The sequence below is a fragment of the Haliotis cracherodii genome, unplaced genomic scaffold (genome assembly GCF_022045235.1).
Source record: "Haliotis cracherodii isolate W230 unplaced genomic scaffold, xgHalCrac1.p SCAF_16, whole genome shotgun sequence".
NCBI lineage: Eukaryota > Metazoa > Mollusca > Gastropoda > Lepetellida > Haliotidae > Haliotis > Haliotis cracherodii.
The window spans coordinates 12,641,088-12,659,525 of record NW_027266271.1 but is presented as its reverse complement, the minus strand read 5'-3'; the positions used below and the strand labels follow the sequence as shown (position 1 = coordinate 12,659,525).

At 40.8% G+C, this 18,438-nt stretch overlaps 2 protein-coding genes and 1 pseudogene across 2 annotated transcripts; all 3 read right to left on the bottom strand.

The window, feature by feature from the left end:
- Nucleotides 1-2,236: 2,236 nt before the first annotated feature.
- Nucleotides 2,237-8,984, bottom strand: LOC139463394 (uncharacterized; annotated as a pseudogene).
- A 2,807-nt stretch (nt 8,985-11,791) lies between these two features.
- Nucleotides 11,792-14,571, bottom strand: LOC139464162 (uncharacterized). Its single transcript, XM_071245689.1, has 4 exons — nt 14,547-14,571; nt 14,007-14,270; nt 13,077-13,202; nt 11,792-11,949 (listed from the first exon to the last, which is right to left on the bottom strand). Exons 1-4 carry the CDS (start codon nt 14,569-14,571, stop codon nt 11,792-11,794), a joined length of 573 nt encoding a protein of 190 aa, XP_071101790.1.
- Nucleotides 14,572-14,661: 90 nt separating this feature from the next.
- On the bottom strand, nt 14,662-17,277 carry LOC139464160 (uncharacterized). Its single transcript, XM_071245688.1, has 4 exons — nt 16,981-17,277; nt 16,064-16,274; nt 15,596-15,737; nt 14,662-15,046 (listed from the first exon to the last, which is right to left on the bottom strand). The coding sequence occupies exons 1-4, from the start codon at nt 17,275-17,277 to the stop codon at nt 14,662-14,664; spliced, it is 1,035 nt and encodes a 344-aa protein (XP_071101789.1).
- Nucleotides 17,278-18,438: the final 1,161 nt, after the last annotated feature.

Genomic DNA, 18,438 nt, shown 5'->3' with positions numbered 1-18,438 from the left:
TTCAAGTTTTTTCTAAAAAACTTGCCATACATGTATGTCAGTAGTATTTTGTTTTTGGCAGACCATGTGTTTAAAATGGCGTGCGGTGGAAGATAATGAGAAAGGCTTTGGCCCATTCCCCACAAAGTCTGTTTTGGTCCTGAGAGGGGAATGTTTTGAATGTTAATTTCCGATCGATGTGAGGAGTTTGTCAACTGAACAAAGTCACGTCGAGCAGGAAATGATGGATAGGACGTTCCCAACCATCGTGACCGCACGGGTGCCACATCTAATGATCAGAGGAAACAGCTTCGGATTGTGAGGATACATGTAAGTAAATCGACAATCGTATTATTTTTATGTAGTGTTAGTGACAAAAGGTAAAATCTTTTCCTACATTACAATGACGTGTTACAGCCGCTGATCTACTACGACCTTACAGAAACCTTTGAGAACATGTTGCTTTAATTGCACTACTTTTCCAAAGCTAAACAGGAAGGTATTTTCAAACACTGATTGATCTCAATATACAGTTTCAACAAGAAACGTTTAAAACTTGTGGTCTGAGATAAAACATGAATTTACATTTCAAGTCCTCTCGCTACTTTAGTAAAAAGGTTTTATGCAATTGCTTCCGGTATCATTTTTGTTTTGTGAAAGCGCATGAATAATTCAGTACAACATTAAACTACATTTAGTCCAACGCCTCGAGCGATCTAAATAACTAACTTACGCACTGTATCTCATCTGGTTATGCAGTCACAAGGTTCTGAATGTCAAAAATAACGATTAACATATTGACTTAAGAATTTGCCTCAAACAAATGAGGACGTATTTACAAATATGAGGGGCGGTCGGGTGGCCTAGTGGTTAAAGCGTTTGTGAAGCCCATTTCTGGTGTCCATCGCCGTGATATTGCTGGAATATTGCAAAAAGCGGCGTAAAACCACTCTCACTCACTCACTACAAATATGAAACAAGTAACTACATGTCAACACTGTCAACAGGAAATATGAATGTAGAAAGTATCAAGTTTTGTCCTTGTAACCAGGGCCAAAATGAAACTGAACCAGGATACAAAGGAAGGTTATTGATGTTAGCGCCGTGTATATATTTACATGTGGTAAAGCAGCTCGAATTGTATTCATGGAGTCATCATTATTTAAATACGGGTAAATATTTTCAAGCTTGTACATAGAGAATCTCACCAGAGTGTCTTTTGATATCAAATATATCAACCAGTGTTGATATATATGATATTAAGAGACACGAGGGTGAGATTTTATTTATCATCCAATATCATTCTTCCAACTTTTTCAATTTGTAGACAGTAATAAGCAGTGTCTTCAGTGTAAAAAACTACTGCTAACAGCTTCAGTAGCAGAGCCATTAGTGATGTCATTTGATTGTGACGTCATGGTAACCAGTGACGTCACAATGGTCTGCAAAGCATTGTGATGTAATTTCATTGCAGCGATATCTACAGTGTAGATATCGCTTGATCTCATCCAAGCGATATGTCCTGTGGGAGCCAGTTTTGGATGATAAATGTTTTTAAGTCGATATTGTTGGTAATGTCTGAGTAGTATATATTCTTTGTAGACAGTCCTTTTGTACAGACCGCACAGAATGATGCATGTACATTAACGTCTGTTTTGGAATGAGCAGGGGAAAAGTAACTGAGCCTCATATAAAGTGGTTTATATGTTATGTCATTGAAAATAACAACATGATATTTGGTCATTCATGTGATAAATGTTTTATCATAACAAAATCATTGACATAACCCAGATCTGGTAACAGAAGACAGGGCGACACGTCCTTGGTACAGACAATAAATATAAAATTAAGTATATTCGAATTTACTGACACGAACTCAAACACCTCATGACATAACTAATACTGACCACTTTTGATTACATGTACAGTATTTCATGACATTGAAACGTCTTGAATATTCATTATGAATGCAACACAAAAGCACCACATACATATTGTCTTTAACAATTTCAGAAACGTTTCAGCAGATATGTTTGTTTTTGTTACAGCCATAACCATCGAGGCAGCCCAAAATGTCACTAGCATTACAAGACCAAAATCATGGTCCTTTTCATTGTAGTTAACTGTAGGAACACTACTACTCGGGTGACTATGTTCGACAATGTTACCATATCTATGATATAGTTATAATGATTATGTTATACATGAGCGAATCGACATTTCTATCGTAACACTAGATTACTCTTATAGGGATGCATCAATCACCAGGATCCTTTGTCTTCTCATCACCAGGGTCCGCTGCCTCCTCATCACCAGGGTCCCCTGCCTCCTCATCACCAGGGCCCGCTGCCTCCTCATCACCAGGGTTCCCTGCCTTCTCATCACCTGGGTCCTTTGTCTCCTCATCACCAGGGTCCTGTGTCTCCTCATCACCAAGGTCGCATGCCACCTCATCACCAGGGTCCTTTGTCTCCTCAGCCTCATGATTTAGAGGCCGCCAGCGCATTATCAGCACCCGTGCAATGATGGCACCAATTCCAGCAGTGGTCAGAGACAAACCAGCAAAATACAAGGCTCCATTTACAGAGGATGTTTCTGTCACGATGTTTTCTGAAATAACAAACACAAACAGTAGTAATTTGTGATAGTGTATCTGTGTTGGCTTCATGTAGACCCTGTCACTATTACACTGCATCCTACCTTACAGATGTAAATGGATCCAATTGCAAAAACACAGAACGCTACCTACCCATAATGGAGCTGCCGATAAGTCCTCCCATCTGATCAAAGCAGCACAGCACTGGTAGGGTCAGTTTCAAGTTGGTTCTACCCGTGGTATGGACCCCATCACTAGTGGTATCATTACTTGGGAGAACACTGGAACATGAATACAATTCACATGTCTGCAAGTCTTCATTTACCTCCACCACAGTGATTGCATTTAGACACAAAACATGGTAGGAAAGTGCTGTCACCAAACTATAATATAAGTGTGAGAGAGTTTGTGGGTTATGAACAGAAGCTCAGTTAAATTTATCCCGGCGCGTCAGCTTGATGTGGGAGGAAGCCAAAAGTAATGCAGGACGTAGGCGTTTATCAGTTTGGTGAACCCTGCGACAAAGGTTATGGTGCTAACAAAACTAGGATGAGTGAGTTGGGTTAAACGCCGAATATGAGTTATAGCATACTGTGTCAGCATGATATGGGAGGAGAGCCCGAAGTTATGTAGGCGTTAGACGTTCACCTCTTTTGTGAAACCCCCGAAAAATGGATGGTACTGACTAACCTAGAAACATAAATCTGGGATTCGAACCCCCGATCACAGGTTTCTGGTGCAGCTAAGGGAGGCTACAATGCACAACGAATTGCGGTGTCTCACACGACTGTGGCACCTCTGACCCTTAAAACTAAAATTATAGAATATATAGTGAGTGCACAGAGTATAAGACGTACGCTCATCAGTTTACCCACCAATGACTGCTCCAATCACGAAGGAAAAGCCAACCCAGAAACTACCAAAAGTCGCCTGGTGGAACATGGTGACAAGGCCGACAGCTAGGGCTGATATCCCCATCAATAACAGAGCCGACTCTTTCAGACTTTCCTTATGGAAATTTCGGATGATCAGCAAAACAATCAGCACAATAAACTGACTGATGAAGAGGACGGCAGATAAAATGGACGATTCTTCAGAACGGATGATTTTGATCGAAGGTAGAAGGATTGACAAACCTGTAAGGCAGAATCCATGAGGGTCATTATCCGACACTGGACAACATTACTATATGCTTATGTCTTACAACTATGAATTACATTACCAGGCCAATACGACGAAGTAACTAAATGTGTCTGACCCGTTCGTATTAAGTTGTCTAAAGATTAGCAACCGACCAAAGGTTTTAAAAGTTTCTAAAGGTTTTAATTATAGGAAAAAGAGTTTTTTCTATTCAATAAATAACCTAATATTTGCTTTTATCAACCCCTGTTATTTTTTACAAATGACAAGGTCAGTGTGAAGATGGCAATGCATGGTCAAACATCCATTTAATGCGAGAGGATTTTGCATTTCAAACCAATGGCAACTGGGTAGTGGCAGATAAGGGATGAAACTCAGATCACGAGAGGACCCTGGTTTTAAATTCATTTGAAAACGTACCCATAGACGCGACAACTCTTATCGAGATGAAGAAATAAAACGGTGGGTGTTTGAACAGCCTGGGCACATTTTGCTAGGTCTGTGAGTTCTTCTGTAGAAACCTTCCAGCGACAAGACCTGTCACAGCGGTTATCTCAAACAGCCTGGATGTATCAGACCCACCCCGTCTATTGTATTGATATTGAATCAAGTCAAAGCTGCTGAAAATAATCCTAATGACGTTCCCAATGATGAAGCTGGTGTAGCTGATGATAAGAGCGAGAGCGGGTCGAGAGTTAAGATGGTCGACGATAGCCACGACACAAATAGTCCGAAGAAGAAACCACAGTGAAACCTGAAATGGATTTAGAAGGGCGTTTATCACGGTAATATATTCTAAGACAATTTAGCAATAACGTAACGACTACCTCGTGCAGTCGGTCATGTACAATAGTCTAGCCGATCTTAAACTTTTAAAAAATCGTGAAAGTTTCAAGTGTTTCCATTCCACACATTACACTAACTGAATGAGACAGTTAACTGCATTTCAGCGAGTAGGTAGGCCACCCTTATGCCAATGAGTGTGTGAGTGAGTTGGGTTTAACGCCGCTCTTAACAGTATTCCAGTTATATCACGGCGTGTCAGCTTAATGTGGGAGGAAAGCCCGAAGTAATGCAGGTCTAAGACGTTTACCACTTCGGTAAAACCCACGAGCACGGGTATGGTGCTGACAAACCTAGAAACATAATCGGGGCGAACCGGGATTCGAACCCACAATCATAGGTTTCTGGTGTGCCCAAGGGACGCAACTCTGCTCATCGAATTGCGGCGCCTTAGACGACTGGGCCACCATGCCCCCTTATGCCAATGAAGAGACCATTCTGTATAAGCATTTAGAAATTGGTGTATCTTCCCTTTAATACACTAATCAAATGTGTACTAAAATGTGTACTAAATTGTGTACTAAAATGTGCCATCTCTTTAGCAAATACTAATCGATTGACAAAATGCCCTTTCGTCATATTGAGTTTCACGTGAACACACGGATCATTTCTGTTAAAACGTGTTGTTTATTACAAATAACAGTGGAATCCACATAATAAACCATATAACATTCACCAATTAGGCGTACAGCAAAACGTTCAAGGACAGGTCGCTTGTATGTTTAGTTGCATTTTTAAGTTACCTATGTCTTGGTTATATGAGGTTTGTTTCTGAACAATAAAACAAACTCAACAAGGTTTCATTTGGAAACCATATAAAGACTTTGACAGACCTCCCATAATGCTGAATGAGACAGTCATGACGTGGCCTGTGGTTGTCAATGACGACGAGATACAGGAAAAGATGAGTAGAACACTTCCGCCCAGGGCGACCTTCCGGAAGTCGTACCTGATCAAAAGCGGTGCACAGGAAGCAGCTGAAAAAACACATATGTGCAATATAAACTTTCGTAATTTATGACTAAATGCAAAATATGACAATATGTAGTTCTGTCTAAGCGCATGTTGGGCATTGGTAAGTTACTCAAATATAAGTCTGGCGTAAATATAAGTCGACAACAGATAGAGAGTAGATGGACCAATCCAGTTATGTTGACAGTGGTTAAAGCGGCAACTCGTACATTTCAAGTCATTGGTTCAATTCCCCACACCTGTACAATGTGTTCAGCCCATTTCAAATGTCCGCCGCCGTGCTATTGCTGAACAATTGCACAATGTGACATAAATCTTGATCACACAGTTATCTTAAACACAATGTACTGTGTACCTGCAAGTGCAGAGAACAAACAAAATAGGTTTAGTAGCATTCCTCCATCTTCACTGCTTGCTCTGTTTGAGGTGAGATGAGCAACAGTCAGGAAGAACGTTCGGAAGAAGAACCCAGCTATGATGTTGACTGTCACGCTGGCAAATATGGGAACGAGAAAAACAATGGACTTCTTGCACTTAGCTACTGCTCTTTTCCTCGATGTAAGCTGAAATAACGAAGAGAAAATCTGTACAATGCCAGAGATGTCCAAACGACTTTGTAACACACTTGTCTCATCTCATTCTCTTTTCTCTGATTCCATCCTTTCACTTAGTCCGGTTACTAAAGGCAATAACAATTTCCCCTTATATGGTGTTTTGCTGTTTAGATTGGTTAACGCATGTGTGAAAGTATGACATATCTCTTAGGATAGCTCTCCTTCACACATGATCACAAATGGTCGTTCCCCTATTGCAAGCAATGTTTATTACGTCGTTGCTTCCGTATATATACAAATAGAATTACAGTTTCTCGTATTTGTGTGCTGTACATGTAATCTTCATGAAATCTATGTTTCATACAAAGCAGAAATCACGAAACCCCGAAAAGTAGAATCTTTTGCTGACACAATTGCCATTTGTACTAATGCATGTAGTGCTAATTATTATATTATACTGGTTACAATTCACCGTTTGATGAAGACACATACTGCCCAAAACTACATATATATGTGCATATACGCGAGTAAATCGAAAAGTTTCGTGGCCTCATACATATTGCTTCATGAGAAGTTATAGATTGATAACTGCATATGTTTTTGAGAATTTGACAGATGTGAGAGAAACTAGTACTGCGAACATGGGGAAAACTGAGAGACGACCTGAGATCAAGTACCTGCATAAAACGGGCATGTCACCAAAGGAAACACACGAAGATATGAAATAATAGCGACAATTTTCCATAATCATAAGAAATCTCCATAAGAAAGAGTCCATTGTACGATTCCGAATATATCATAAGCATGTGTATATAAAATAGTGATTTCAAAAGGTGTTCACAAAACGGTGAGCGTATCCTGCCTCACCGATGGCAGCCGTTACAAACACATCTAAAGGCAAGTCAAGTGTTATACACTCTTCAAAAAAAGGAACGCATAGGTGTTTTGAGAATTCCATTTAGTTTTTTCCCTCAACAATCGTCATAAAGACAATTCTTATGTTTGATTCCCGTTAATCATGTCATGTTTCTTGTGCATTGCGCCCAAACGCCATCTCAAAATGTTTTTGGTAAACGTTTACCAGCAAAAATGCGAAGGATGCACGGAAATTGCTTTCAGAAAAAGTTTTCAGCACAATGCACGTGCAAATTGCTGGAAACAAGAGTAGAGACACTGACTATAAAAGACCGTACAAAATTCATCAGTTCATTACGAATTTTCTGACGTGAACGGAGATCGAAAAATGCCAAGATTAACTGCAGCTGACCGAAATATCGCCATTGGACGTTTGAAAGCAGGGGAGTCCCAGTCTGTCGTTGCAAGACACTTCAACGTTCACCAAAACACCATATCTCGACTATGGGATCGATATACCCGCACTAATTCGACTCAAGATCATCCCAGAAGTGGAAGACCAAGAGTGACCACCCCTGCTCAGGATCGGTACATCCGGTTGCATCACCTTCGGAATCGGTTTGCTACACCAACGGACACTGCAGGACAAGTGCGTGGTATGCGAAGAATTTCCGACCAAACCATCAGAAATCGTCTGAGGGAAGTGGGAATTCGAGCGAGACGACCAAAAGTTGGACCATTCTTGCGACGTCTACACCGTCAACGACGTGTCCGGTGGTGCAACTGCAACAGAGTACAGGCATGGGATCTCAGGAACTTGCGACGCGTTTGGTTCATCAATCAGGCACGTTTTCTTCTTCAACGACAGGATGGAAGACAACGTGTATACCGACGTCGACATGAACGTTTTGCGCCGAATTGCGTTCGACCGGTGGACCGATTTGGTGGAGGGAGTATCATGGTGTGGGGAGCCATATCCTACAAGGGTAGATCACAGTTAGTGGTTGTCCAGGGATCTTACAGCAATCCGATACATAGACCAAATTCTGCGTCCTCACTTCCTCCCAACTTTGGGCCGCCAGAGGGAGCTGTTCCAACATGACAACGCTCGGCCCCACAAAGAACGTGCAACAGTTGATTTCCTTGTTAATGAGAACATCAATGTCCTTTCATGGCCGTCCAAATCGCCCGATCTCAACCCGATTGAACATTTGTGGGACGAACTTTGTTCGACGCGTCCGTCAACGTCACCAGCGCCCCAACACACTGGCACAACTCGCCAACACCTACAGGAGGCATGGCGAAGAATTCCCCACGAAAAAATCCGACGACTTGTGCAATCTGTGAAAAGGAGGTGTCGATCAATGACGGCTGCAAGAGGTTGCGTGACCAGGTACTGACCATGACGACCTCTTGTGGCTACACATGTGCAATGACTGACCTGAATTAATGCTGACAATGACGACAATGCTTTGGTTGATCACTGTGTCTAATTTCATTTGATTGTGTTCACGCATATTCTGTGTAGATACTTTTACATCCGCTTAATTCATATCCATATTTTTTAACTGTGCGTTTTCTTTTTTTGAAGAGTGTATTTTCGTCGGTTCTAATTGATAATTCAGGGTATCGAATACTCAACAAATCTGAAAATATACAGTCAATCCTACAGTAAACTTTGACACCTATGCGTTAAAAACATATATTTCAACTCTTACCGTGCGTGAGTCGTTTATTGCTTCAAGGTAATCATACGCAGGGTAGGTTTCAGCAATGCATTCATAGTCATCATCAGCTTCCGACGGGCTTTCTTCAATCACCTGTTGATAGGCAGAGGCTGGGTTGACGTCGTCAATGAGGTGATATTCAACAAAACCAGGACTTCTGTGGTCAATGCTAGCGTAACTATCAGTAGTGGACATGGTTTCGTGAATTGATTCGTGCTCCGTAGGTTTGTTTGAGTGTAGAGTCTCTTGTTCGTCATGAATAGGGAAAATTTCCTCACCGGATTCATCATGAGAAGTTGGTCTGAATTCACCCGACATTGTAGCAAGTCTTTAAATAGCTGGCTTTACTTAAAGGCAACGGACGATAACATGGTGTGTTTCGAGATTAGCAGGAAGTTTTTAGTTGAATAATCATATGAATTACCCTAGGTTGCGGAAATTGTACCGGATGCTAAAACAGAGTTTGAACTGAACTTGGGATTGAATATGTATACAGGACAAATGACACATTTCCTAGGTCAAAGGAGCAATTCAACCATTTCAAACCTGTACAGCTGAGCAGCATTTTCCCTTTCGTGTCTGGGTGAGGTGAGGTGAAATGGGGTTTAACGTCGCGTCCAAGATTATTGCACTTATATGCGTGTGTGTGTGTGTGTGTGTGTGTGTGTGTGTGTGTGTGTGTGTGTGCGTGTGCGTGGCTGCTTGTACTAGTCCGGACTGATGCCGATTTATAGTGCTAGCTCACTGGGATACTATGCCGCAGTTTAACATGAATACCCCACTCAGACACAGTATAGTCACTCAGAGCCGACCAGTCCTTGTTTTAGCCCCTTAATGCCGAGCGCCAGACAGGGTAACAACAAGTACCATCTTTTAACGTCTTTTGGTATGACGGGCGGACGCTCTACCATTAGACAACGGAGGCGGTCCTTCGTGTCAGGCCACATAATAAGTGGCCTTACATCTTGCAGGAAGATTATGTTCGCAATACAGAAAACTAAGTTTCTCATTGGTCAATAACTGAATTCGACAATATTGACGAATAAAATTTGAAACTAGATCTGATTGAAATTCCATACGAACCAAGGTTCTTTTCTCATGTTGCCTCGCACATTACTTCATATTGATCATGTTTAAATCTTGAACAAATATCCAGCGATATAAACTAAACCGGGTTTTAATTAAATCATCACCAAAAATAACCCGCAGCGGCGTACTGTTCTCACGTATGTAACTTATGTATTCTGATCATTCAAGTTATGAATTTTATTTTAAAGAAATGCTTTCAGGTAATATTTAAACATCATTAAGCGGGTCATCGTTCGTCCTTCCGCAAACTTTAAAGGTACATGCTATGGAACTTTCGTGAGACTGCACTACATGGCGTGCTGTATTCTCCAAACAAAGCAAAGTGGAGAAAGCGCCGTTTCCGGCAACCTTGTTGTCTCGAATATTTCTTACGAGAGACATGCCGTGTCCACACGCAGATTGAGACAGCAAGGCCACAGCTAGAAGATATCCACAAACCTGACCTGTACCACAAGACCCAGTCCCTAGCCAAGACCAGCCGTCACCAGCTCAACGAGAAAATCAAGTCCACTCACATCAACAAGCTCACTCAACTACAACGCCCACTCCACAACCATGTCCCAGAAGCCAGCCCCAGGGCGAAAAACCAACAACAAGACTGTAGTTAATTTGAGCAGCAAGACCCTCACATCCGCACGAACCTTCCTCCTCGTCAAACACCTCAAGTCAGTCAGTGCAAAGATCAACACAGATGACTTCATCGCCTCCAACAACTGGCTCCAAACGGCAACATTGACTACCTCCGCCATCAGATTATAGACACCATCAAGAAAGCCCCCAAACCACACCTAAAGCTCACCACCCAAGAGAGACATGCCATGACTGAACTCCGTAAGGATAACACCATCACCAGCTGCCGTCATGAACACACCAGATTTCATACACCTCGTCAACATATTCTAACCCGGATCTTCACGGGTCACGTGGTAATGTGGCGAAGTGCGTTATTTCTAGATGTGATGTGTTTCACGTATAATGTAATTGGTATTGTATGTCATATCAAGAGACCTGTGAAGATCCGGGGTAGAATAGGTCTTCAGCAACCAATGCTTGCCGTAAACAGCGACTATGCTTGTCGTAAGAGGCGATTTACGGGATCGGGTGGTCAGGCTCGCTGACTTGGTTGATGCACGTCATTGTATCCGAATTGCGTGGATCGATGCTCATGATGTCAATCACTGGATTGTCTGGTCCAGACTTGATTATTTACAGACCGCCGTCATATAGCTGGAATATTGCTGAGTGCGGCGTTAAACAACAAACAAACACAATCATACCAAGTGCTTTGTCAACTGAAAATAAGTATCTACATATATGAAAGAAAAACATTTTAATTCAAGGCGATATATCCAGTACAGAAAACATCTGATTAAAAGTATATGGTGGCAAAATATCTAATGTGGCTCAGCATCAGACAAAAATTATAACACGGAATATTTTCCTTTCTGACATGAACTCAAGTACAAAATAGCATGACTACGTTCCCGATACAATGTATCAAAAGAGCTTCTGAAAAAGTAAGACGACAATAGTTTCAAGCCAGAAAAGTGGTAATAATATTCAAACATTCAAAGTGGTATTTACAGTACAAAATACCAGTGACGTTGAGCATATGTACACAAAAAGCGCTCTAGATACTCATAGGGCTTACAGTTACAAATCATTTCAAACAAGTTTTGGCAGATAATGTTTGTTTATTACAGCCACAACCATCAACGCAGCCGGAAAACAACAAAATGCATTGAAAGGTCAATATCATAATTTCTCGTTTTCACTGTAGTTTTATAAGTATATGGGAAAATAATACTGGCGTTGCTATTTTCGACACTGTCACCAGTGTTGTTTTCTTTTGATCCGTGATATAGTTATAATAATTGTGCAGTTCACGAGCGAACCAGTGTTTCTATCGAAAAACAAATCGTGCAACACCAGGTTATTCTTTTACAGGTGCATCAATTGCCAGGATCCTCTGCCGCATTCCTCGTGCCATGTCTTCCACACACACTGTCATCTGTCTCCTCCACACCAGGATGATCTCACTCCTCGCCGGTGTTCTCGACAGCCTCATCACTCAGATTGGGCCATTGTTTCATCAGCACCCATGCAGCGATGGCACCAACTCCCGTAAGGCCCATGGACACTCCAGCAAAATATATGCCTCCATTCGCTAAAGATGTTCCTTGTATGAATTTTGCTGAAATGACAAACACAACCAGAATCCTTAACTAAAAGTGGTCATGTTTGATCCATGTAACAAAAAAAAGATGTATAATTTGTTCCTGTAAGTGAACCTTACAGATTTGGTGTGGTGAGCGTTTTGGGTCTTTCATACCTTTTATGGATTGAGTTAGTTTATATATTTCGCGGATCACCTATGTGTAGCTTGTATTATCCAGGCGTGACGTGTTAACATTATTATTAAAATATATTATTCTGATTTTAATAAAATAATCCCAGCAACTTTTACCATTTTCATTGTACGTCAAATATACATCAAGATTTGGATGGTAAAAGAAAGAGATAGATTTTAAAATACATATTGAGCCGTAGCGATGGCCTATATTTCAGAAATATAACGTGCCGAGCCGGCTCCATAATGGATGCACTTAAATAACTCTGGAAGACTGATGTGACACTTACAAGTCTCCCAGACAAATAGCACACAAACCATGAATAAGTGTCCTTCGAAAGAGAAAGTACCGTAAGCTGTAAAGTTAAGTCTACAGTATTATTCTACTGGAGCACCTACAGAAGCTCTCCTGCAACACGCTGGATAGAAAGGATGATAATTCTGAAAGAGTTTTGAATATCATACGTACATCTTAAACTAAGATAATGAATAAGTAACATCTCTAAATAAGCCTGAAATCACACTATCCACAGTTGAGTTATGCTGTACCAGTACTTTGTAAAAGGTCGAAGGAAGGATCAGTATTCATGTTAACAAAAAAGGATTGCTAATGATTTTCTACTTACTGCCCTTCATTGTCAGTGGCAGGGGTCATGGTATTTATGATGGACTACATGGACACAGGAAATATACCATTTTTCAAAATCAAGCAGTGATACTGTAGATATAATTTTCTCTGTGGCTGTTCATCTATGATTGAAACTTAAACTCATTTCTTTTCAGAAGTGTGTATTATCCACAGTATCCACATGAAGGTTAATAAATACAATACATTGTTCATATAGTACAGACAGTATTGTGTGTCGATAGTGTATCAGTGTTGGCTTTATGTTGACCCTGTCATTTTGACACTGGTTCATGTTTTACAAGTTTACGTAACTGACGCTGAAGAAACACAGAACACTACCTACCAATGATGGAGTTGCCGATAAGACCCCCTATCTCCTCAAAGCAGCCAAGCACTGGGAGGGCCAGTTTCAAGTTGCTTCTACCCGTGGTGTGGACCAACGCTAGGTGTATCATTACTTTAGAGAGTACTGGAATATTTATACAAATCTCAAGATGTAAGTCTTCATTTACTTATGTGATTATTTTTAGACAAACACATGACAGTATAAACGAGACATCGCACAATAGAACTAAAGTGCGAGTGAGTGATTTACAGTTTACATCGCTTTAAACAGTTTATGTATCACGGCGAGTCTGCGTGATGTGGGGTATAACAGAAGTTATGCAGGTCTCAGGTTATCAGCCTGGACAGCGAGATGGGTTTAATGTTGTTGGGAACAGTATTTCACAGTGTGTCAGCTTCATGTAAAAGGAGGGGGCACGAGTGGCCCAGTCGTCTAAGGCTCCGTGATTCGCTGTACAGACTTGCGTCCCTTTGAATGTGGGTTCGAATCTCGGTTCGCCCAGATTATGTTTCTAGGTTTGTCAGCACCATACCCGTGCTCGTGGGTTTCACCGAAGTGGTAAACGCCTGAGACCTGCATCACTTCGGGCTTTCCTCCCACATTAAGCTGACACGCCGTGATATAGCCGGAATACTGTTAAAAGCGGCGTTCAACCCAACTCAATCAGTCACTCATTTACTCACTCACCACCGATGTGATGCAGGTGTTAGATGTTTTCCTCTTTGGTGAAACTCATAAGCTCTGGATGGTGCTAACAAACCTAGACCCACAGTGAAGGCGAATCTGGAATTCGTACCTATGATCACAGTTTTCTGGGCGCTATTCTGCACGGCATATTACGGTGACATACACAACTGTGCCACCCCTGCCCCCTCAAACTAATGAAAACTTAGTGCGTGCATAGAGTACACTCACTGGTTTACCCACCATTGACAGCTCCAAGCATGACGAAAAAGACCGCAACAAACCCCAAACTGCCAAAAACCAACTTGTGGACCATGGTGACAAGGCCAGTAGCTAGGATCGGTATCCCCATCAATAGAAGAGCTGACTTTTTCGGACATTCCTTCATGAACTTTTGGATGATCAGCAGAACAATCAGCGCGATAAACTGACCGAAGAAGGTGAGGAGAGGCAGGTAAACCCTTGCAGAATGTATGATTATGAATGGTGGTTGAGCGAATGACAACCCTGTAAGACAGAAAAAGATCCATCAGTGTTTTTAGCCTACACTGAACAACTGTCCTATATGCTTATAACACACTACTGTGAATTACGTGACTAGGCCATATTACGCAGTAGCTAAATGTACTAGACCCGTTTCTGTAAAGTCTTCTCAAGATTAGGGACCGATAAGTTTCTTGTAAATAAAGATTTTAATGTAATATGAACACTTTTCTATTCAATAAGGACAAATAATATTTGCTTTTATCAACCCCTGTTATTTGTCAAATTCATTACAAATACCATGGTCAATGTCAAGATCAGACATTCATTCAAGGTTTAAGGTGGGAGGATTCTGCTTTTCGAACCAGCGACGAGTGGGTTGTGGCTGATAAGGGACGATTTGAAACGCACAGGTTCACCCAGCACCCTGATTAAAGTTTAGAAATTCATTGTAAATTTGACTAAACATACCCAAAGACGCCACAAGTCTTATCAACATGAGAAAATAAAACGGTGGGTATGTGAAGAGCTTGGGCACATTCTGCTGGGTCTGTAAATTCTTCTTCAGAAAGCTGCCAGCGAGAAGTCCAATCACAGCAGTTATCGCAAACACAGACATGGCGTCAGACCAATCCAGTCTACTGTCTAGATAATTACAAGTAATCAAGACGATGCTGCTGCTGACAGCACCAATGAGGAAGCTGGCGTAGCTGGTGATAAGAGCGAGAACTGGGCGAGTGTAGAGATGGTCCAAGGAAGCCACGACACCAGTCGTCCGAAGAAGACCAACAGCAAAACCTAACACAAATTTCATAAAACATACGCTCGTAAGTCAAATAGTTTAAGACAATTTTTCAATCGCGCTATGAACCCCTTTTGTAGTACATCACATAATTATATATCTTAAACTTTTCAAAGCCGTCCATAGGTTCAGAATATTTGTCGACACAGACAACTTACTGTAACAGAAGATAAAAGAGTGAGTGAGTGAGTGAGTGAGTGATTCCAGCAATATCACGGCGGGGGACACCAGAAATGGGCTTCACACATTGTACCCATGTCGGGAATCGAACCCGGGTCTTCGGCGTGACGAGCGAACGCTTTAACCACTAGGCTCCCTGACCGCCCCGTGAACACAAGGAATCACTGTGTAATCCACATATGACACGTACGGTTCATATAACATTCTCAAGTTAGGCCTAAAACAAAATGTTCAAGAAGAGATCGCTTGTGTGTTAAGTTGAATTTATTCTTAGCCTTTGTCTTGGCTGTGTGAGGTTTGTATCTGGAAAGTTAAACAAGCTCTACATGGTTCCATTTGAAAAACATTTAAGGATTTGGACTATCCTCCCATGACGTTTAATATGATAGTCAGGATATCGCCTGTGGTTGACAACGGCGACAAGATACTATAAAAGTTGAGTAGAACACTTCCGCCCAGAGCGACCTTCCGAAAGCCGCATTTGATCATAAGCGGCGCACAGGAAGCAGCTGAAATACACCACATATGTGCAATATAAAGTTTCACTATATATATGTAAACATTTGGCAATATACAATCCCTGTCTATTGACATTGAAAATTACAGACAGATGTGAGGTTGGTTACCATGATTCATTTAGCTTAAAGGGACCAATTCGTAATTGGGACGGTGAATAAAGCGCTCACTCGTCAATCCAATGTCCCGGGTTCGATTCCCCCACACGGGTACAATGTGTGTATCCCATTTCTGATAGATGTCCCCCGCCGTGCTATTGCATTGCTGAACAATTGCATAAAGCGGCATCAGCCATAACCACTCATTCATCTTAATATACCTGCCAGTCCAGAACACGCCCAATATATGTTTGGGATTTTAACGTCCGGGTCCGTCCCTTCACTGAATGCTCTTCTTGAGATGACAGGGACAAGAAACGGGAAGGAATAGAAGAACCCAGCTATGATGTTCACTGTCACACTGGCAAATATTGGACCAAGAAAAAGCATGGTCTTCTTACACTTATCTACAGCACTGTTCCTCGATGCAGGCTGAAATAACCAAGAAATAACATATTAATATTTGTACTATGTCAGTGATGACATTGCGACACACTGGTTTCCTTCTGTTTCTCTGTTTTGGTTCCGTTCTTAAAGCAAACTGGATTTCTTCTTATATTTGTGTTATGTTTAGATTGAATTGTTTGATAAGCATTACCTAGAAGTTGACGGATGACAAAGTAGACACAATTTATGGATAATAACTTCTTTAATATTGTAATATAGGTTATGTTTAGATTGGCTAGCAAATGTGGGCTTATGAATGAAATATCTCTTATGACCACTTTTCATGACGTAGTTGTTTCCGCATACAAATTGAATTGAAGTTGTTCGTATTTTAGTATTATGTATGCAATATAAATGAAGTGCTATGTTACATACGAAGAAGAAATGCACGAGAACATGATTAATTAAGAACATGCAATGAGAGGGTGAATGAAACAGAAGAAATCCCTGCAGAGGTCATGATGGATTGATTCAGATAATATCACTGGCACACAAACCGGCACCCGTCACAAACACATGCAAAGGCAATTCAAGTGTTTCAAATGAAATATCCTGCCATCGAATATTCAATGAAACCCACAAATCTAAACAATTCTGACGTTGATCTCCCAAATGAACCGAAACAAAGTCAGTGAATCCTTAAATAAACTTTGTAACCAGTGCCATAAAAACATGCGATTTCAACTCTTACCGTACGTGGCTCGTTTATTGCTTCAAGGTAATCATACGCAGGGTTGGTGTCAGCAATGCATTCATAGTCATCATCAACTTCCGATTGTCTTTCTTCAAAGGCAGAAGCTGGGTTGACGTCGTCAATGTAGTGATATTCAACAGAACCTGGATTACTATCGGTAGTAGATTTCGTTTCGTCAACGGATACGTGCTCAGCAGGACTGTTTTCATCCAGGATATCTTGTCCGTCAGGGGTACGGGTAATTTCATGATGACCGAGTTCATGATGAGAAGTTGATCTGAATTCAGACGACATTTTTGGTAACGTCAGTGTAATATGTGTTCTTTGTAGCCAGACCGTATGTTGATTACTTGGAGGCAATGAACGACAAAATGAAGTCGTTACACCATGGTGTGTTTCGAGGAAGTTTCATTTAGTTTTTGGTTGAATATTCATATGAATGTTTCATTGCTGAATAGTTTCTTTTCGTTGTCGAAAATGTACCCGGATGTAGTGTGACTTCGGTTTCCCTAAGGAAAGGTTTGCTAATATTATGAGCCAAATGCAAATGAATTATTTCATGTGTATTCATTCCAGTTTTGTTTTTGTTGTTGTTTATTTTAAGGAAATATTAAAGTCAATGCTATCCTATTTAAGTGAGTCAACGGATGGCCCACCTGCAAATTCGATAAGATTTTTCAGGAAATAGAAATTGAATAATTACTTTTTCTTCTTGTATACTGAGCAAATTGAATGTTAAAGAATCTCAACCCCAAGGATCGGACAATTCGTGTGAATCTTCGCATCTATAATATTGCCGCCATATACTTCTATATAGCTAAGACCTGTCAACTGAGGACAGTACAACAACTAGTATAGTATCAAAGAAATATTTTACCGCTAGATACCGCTATTCAAAATATTGTCTATCGTTTGTTTAACTGTAAATTACTTACTGTAGATATGCACATGTCTATATATTTATGTATATATGTAAATAGGGTATGTCAGTTCTAGGATCAGGTCACTCTAGAGTGATTCAGTCCTAGCGCAACAAGAAAATGTTGCTTTCATAGCTTTAGTTTTCCCAAACTGACAGGATTGATCTCAATATACAGTTTCAATGAGCAAGGTTTACAAGTTGTGGACTGAGATAAAACACGAATTAACACCACAAGTACTCTCGATACGTTAGTAAAACGTTTTGATGCAATTGCTTCCGGTATCATATTTTGTTTGTAAAAGTGCATGAATAATTCAGTGTGACATTAAACTTCAGTTAGCCCAGTGCCACTCGATATCTAAAAAACTAACTTACGCGATGTATCTCAATATACAGTTTCAATAATCAGGCTATGCAGTCACAAGGTTTTGAATGTAAAAAATAACGATTGACATATTGACCTAAGAATTTGCCGCCTACAAATTGAGGACGCATTTACAGATATGAAACAAGTCACTTCATTTCAACAGTGT

Coding starts and splice junctions, on each gene's coding strand:
- LOC139464162 (XM_071245689.1), bottom strand. CDS start 14,571: ATGTCTGATCTTGACATTGACCATG. Junction 14,271..14,546: donor TGATCTTGACATTGACCATG/GTATTTGTAATG, acceptor TCTGTCTTACAG/GGTTGTCATTCGCTCAACCA. Junction 13,203..14,006: donor CATGCTTGGAGCTGTCAATG/GTGGGTAAACCA, acceptor TAAATATTCCAG/TACTCTCTAAAGTAATGATA.
- LOC139464160 (XM_071245688.1), bottom strand. CDS start 17,277: ATGTCGTCTGAATTCAGATCAACTTCTCATCATGAACTCGGTCATCAT. Junction 16,275..16,980: donor CAATAAACGAGCCACGTACG/GTAAGAGTTGAA, acceptor TGGTTATTTCAG/CCTGCATCGAGGAACAGTGC. Junction 15,738..16,063: donor GGCGTGTTCTGGACTGGCAG/GTATATTAAGAT, acceptor GGTGTATTTCAG/CTGCTTCCTGTGCGCCGCTT.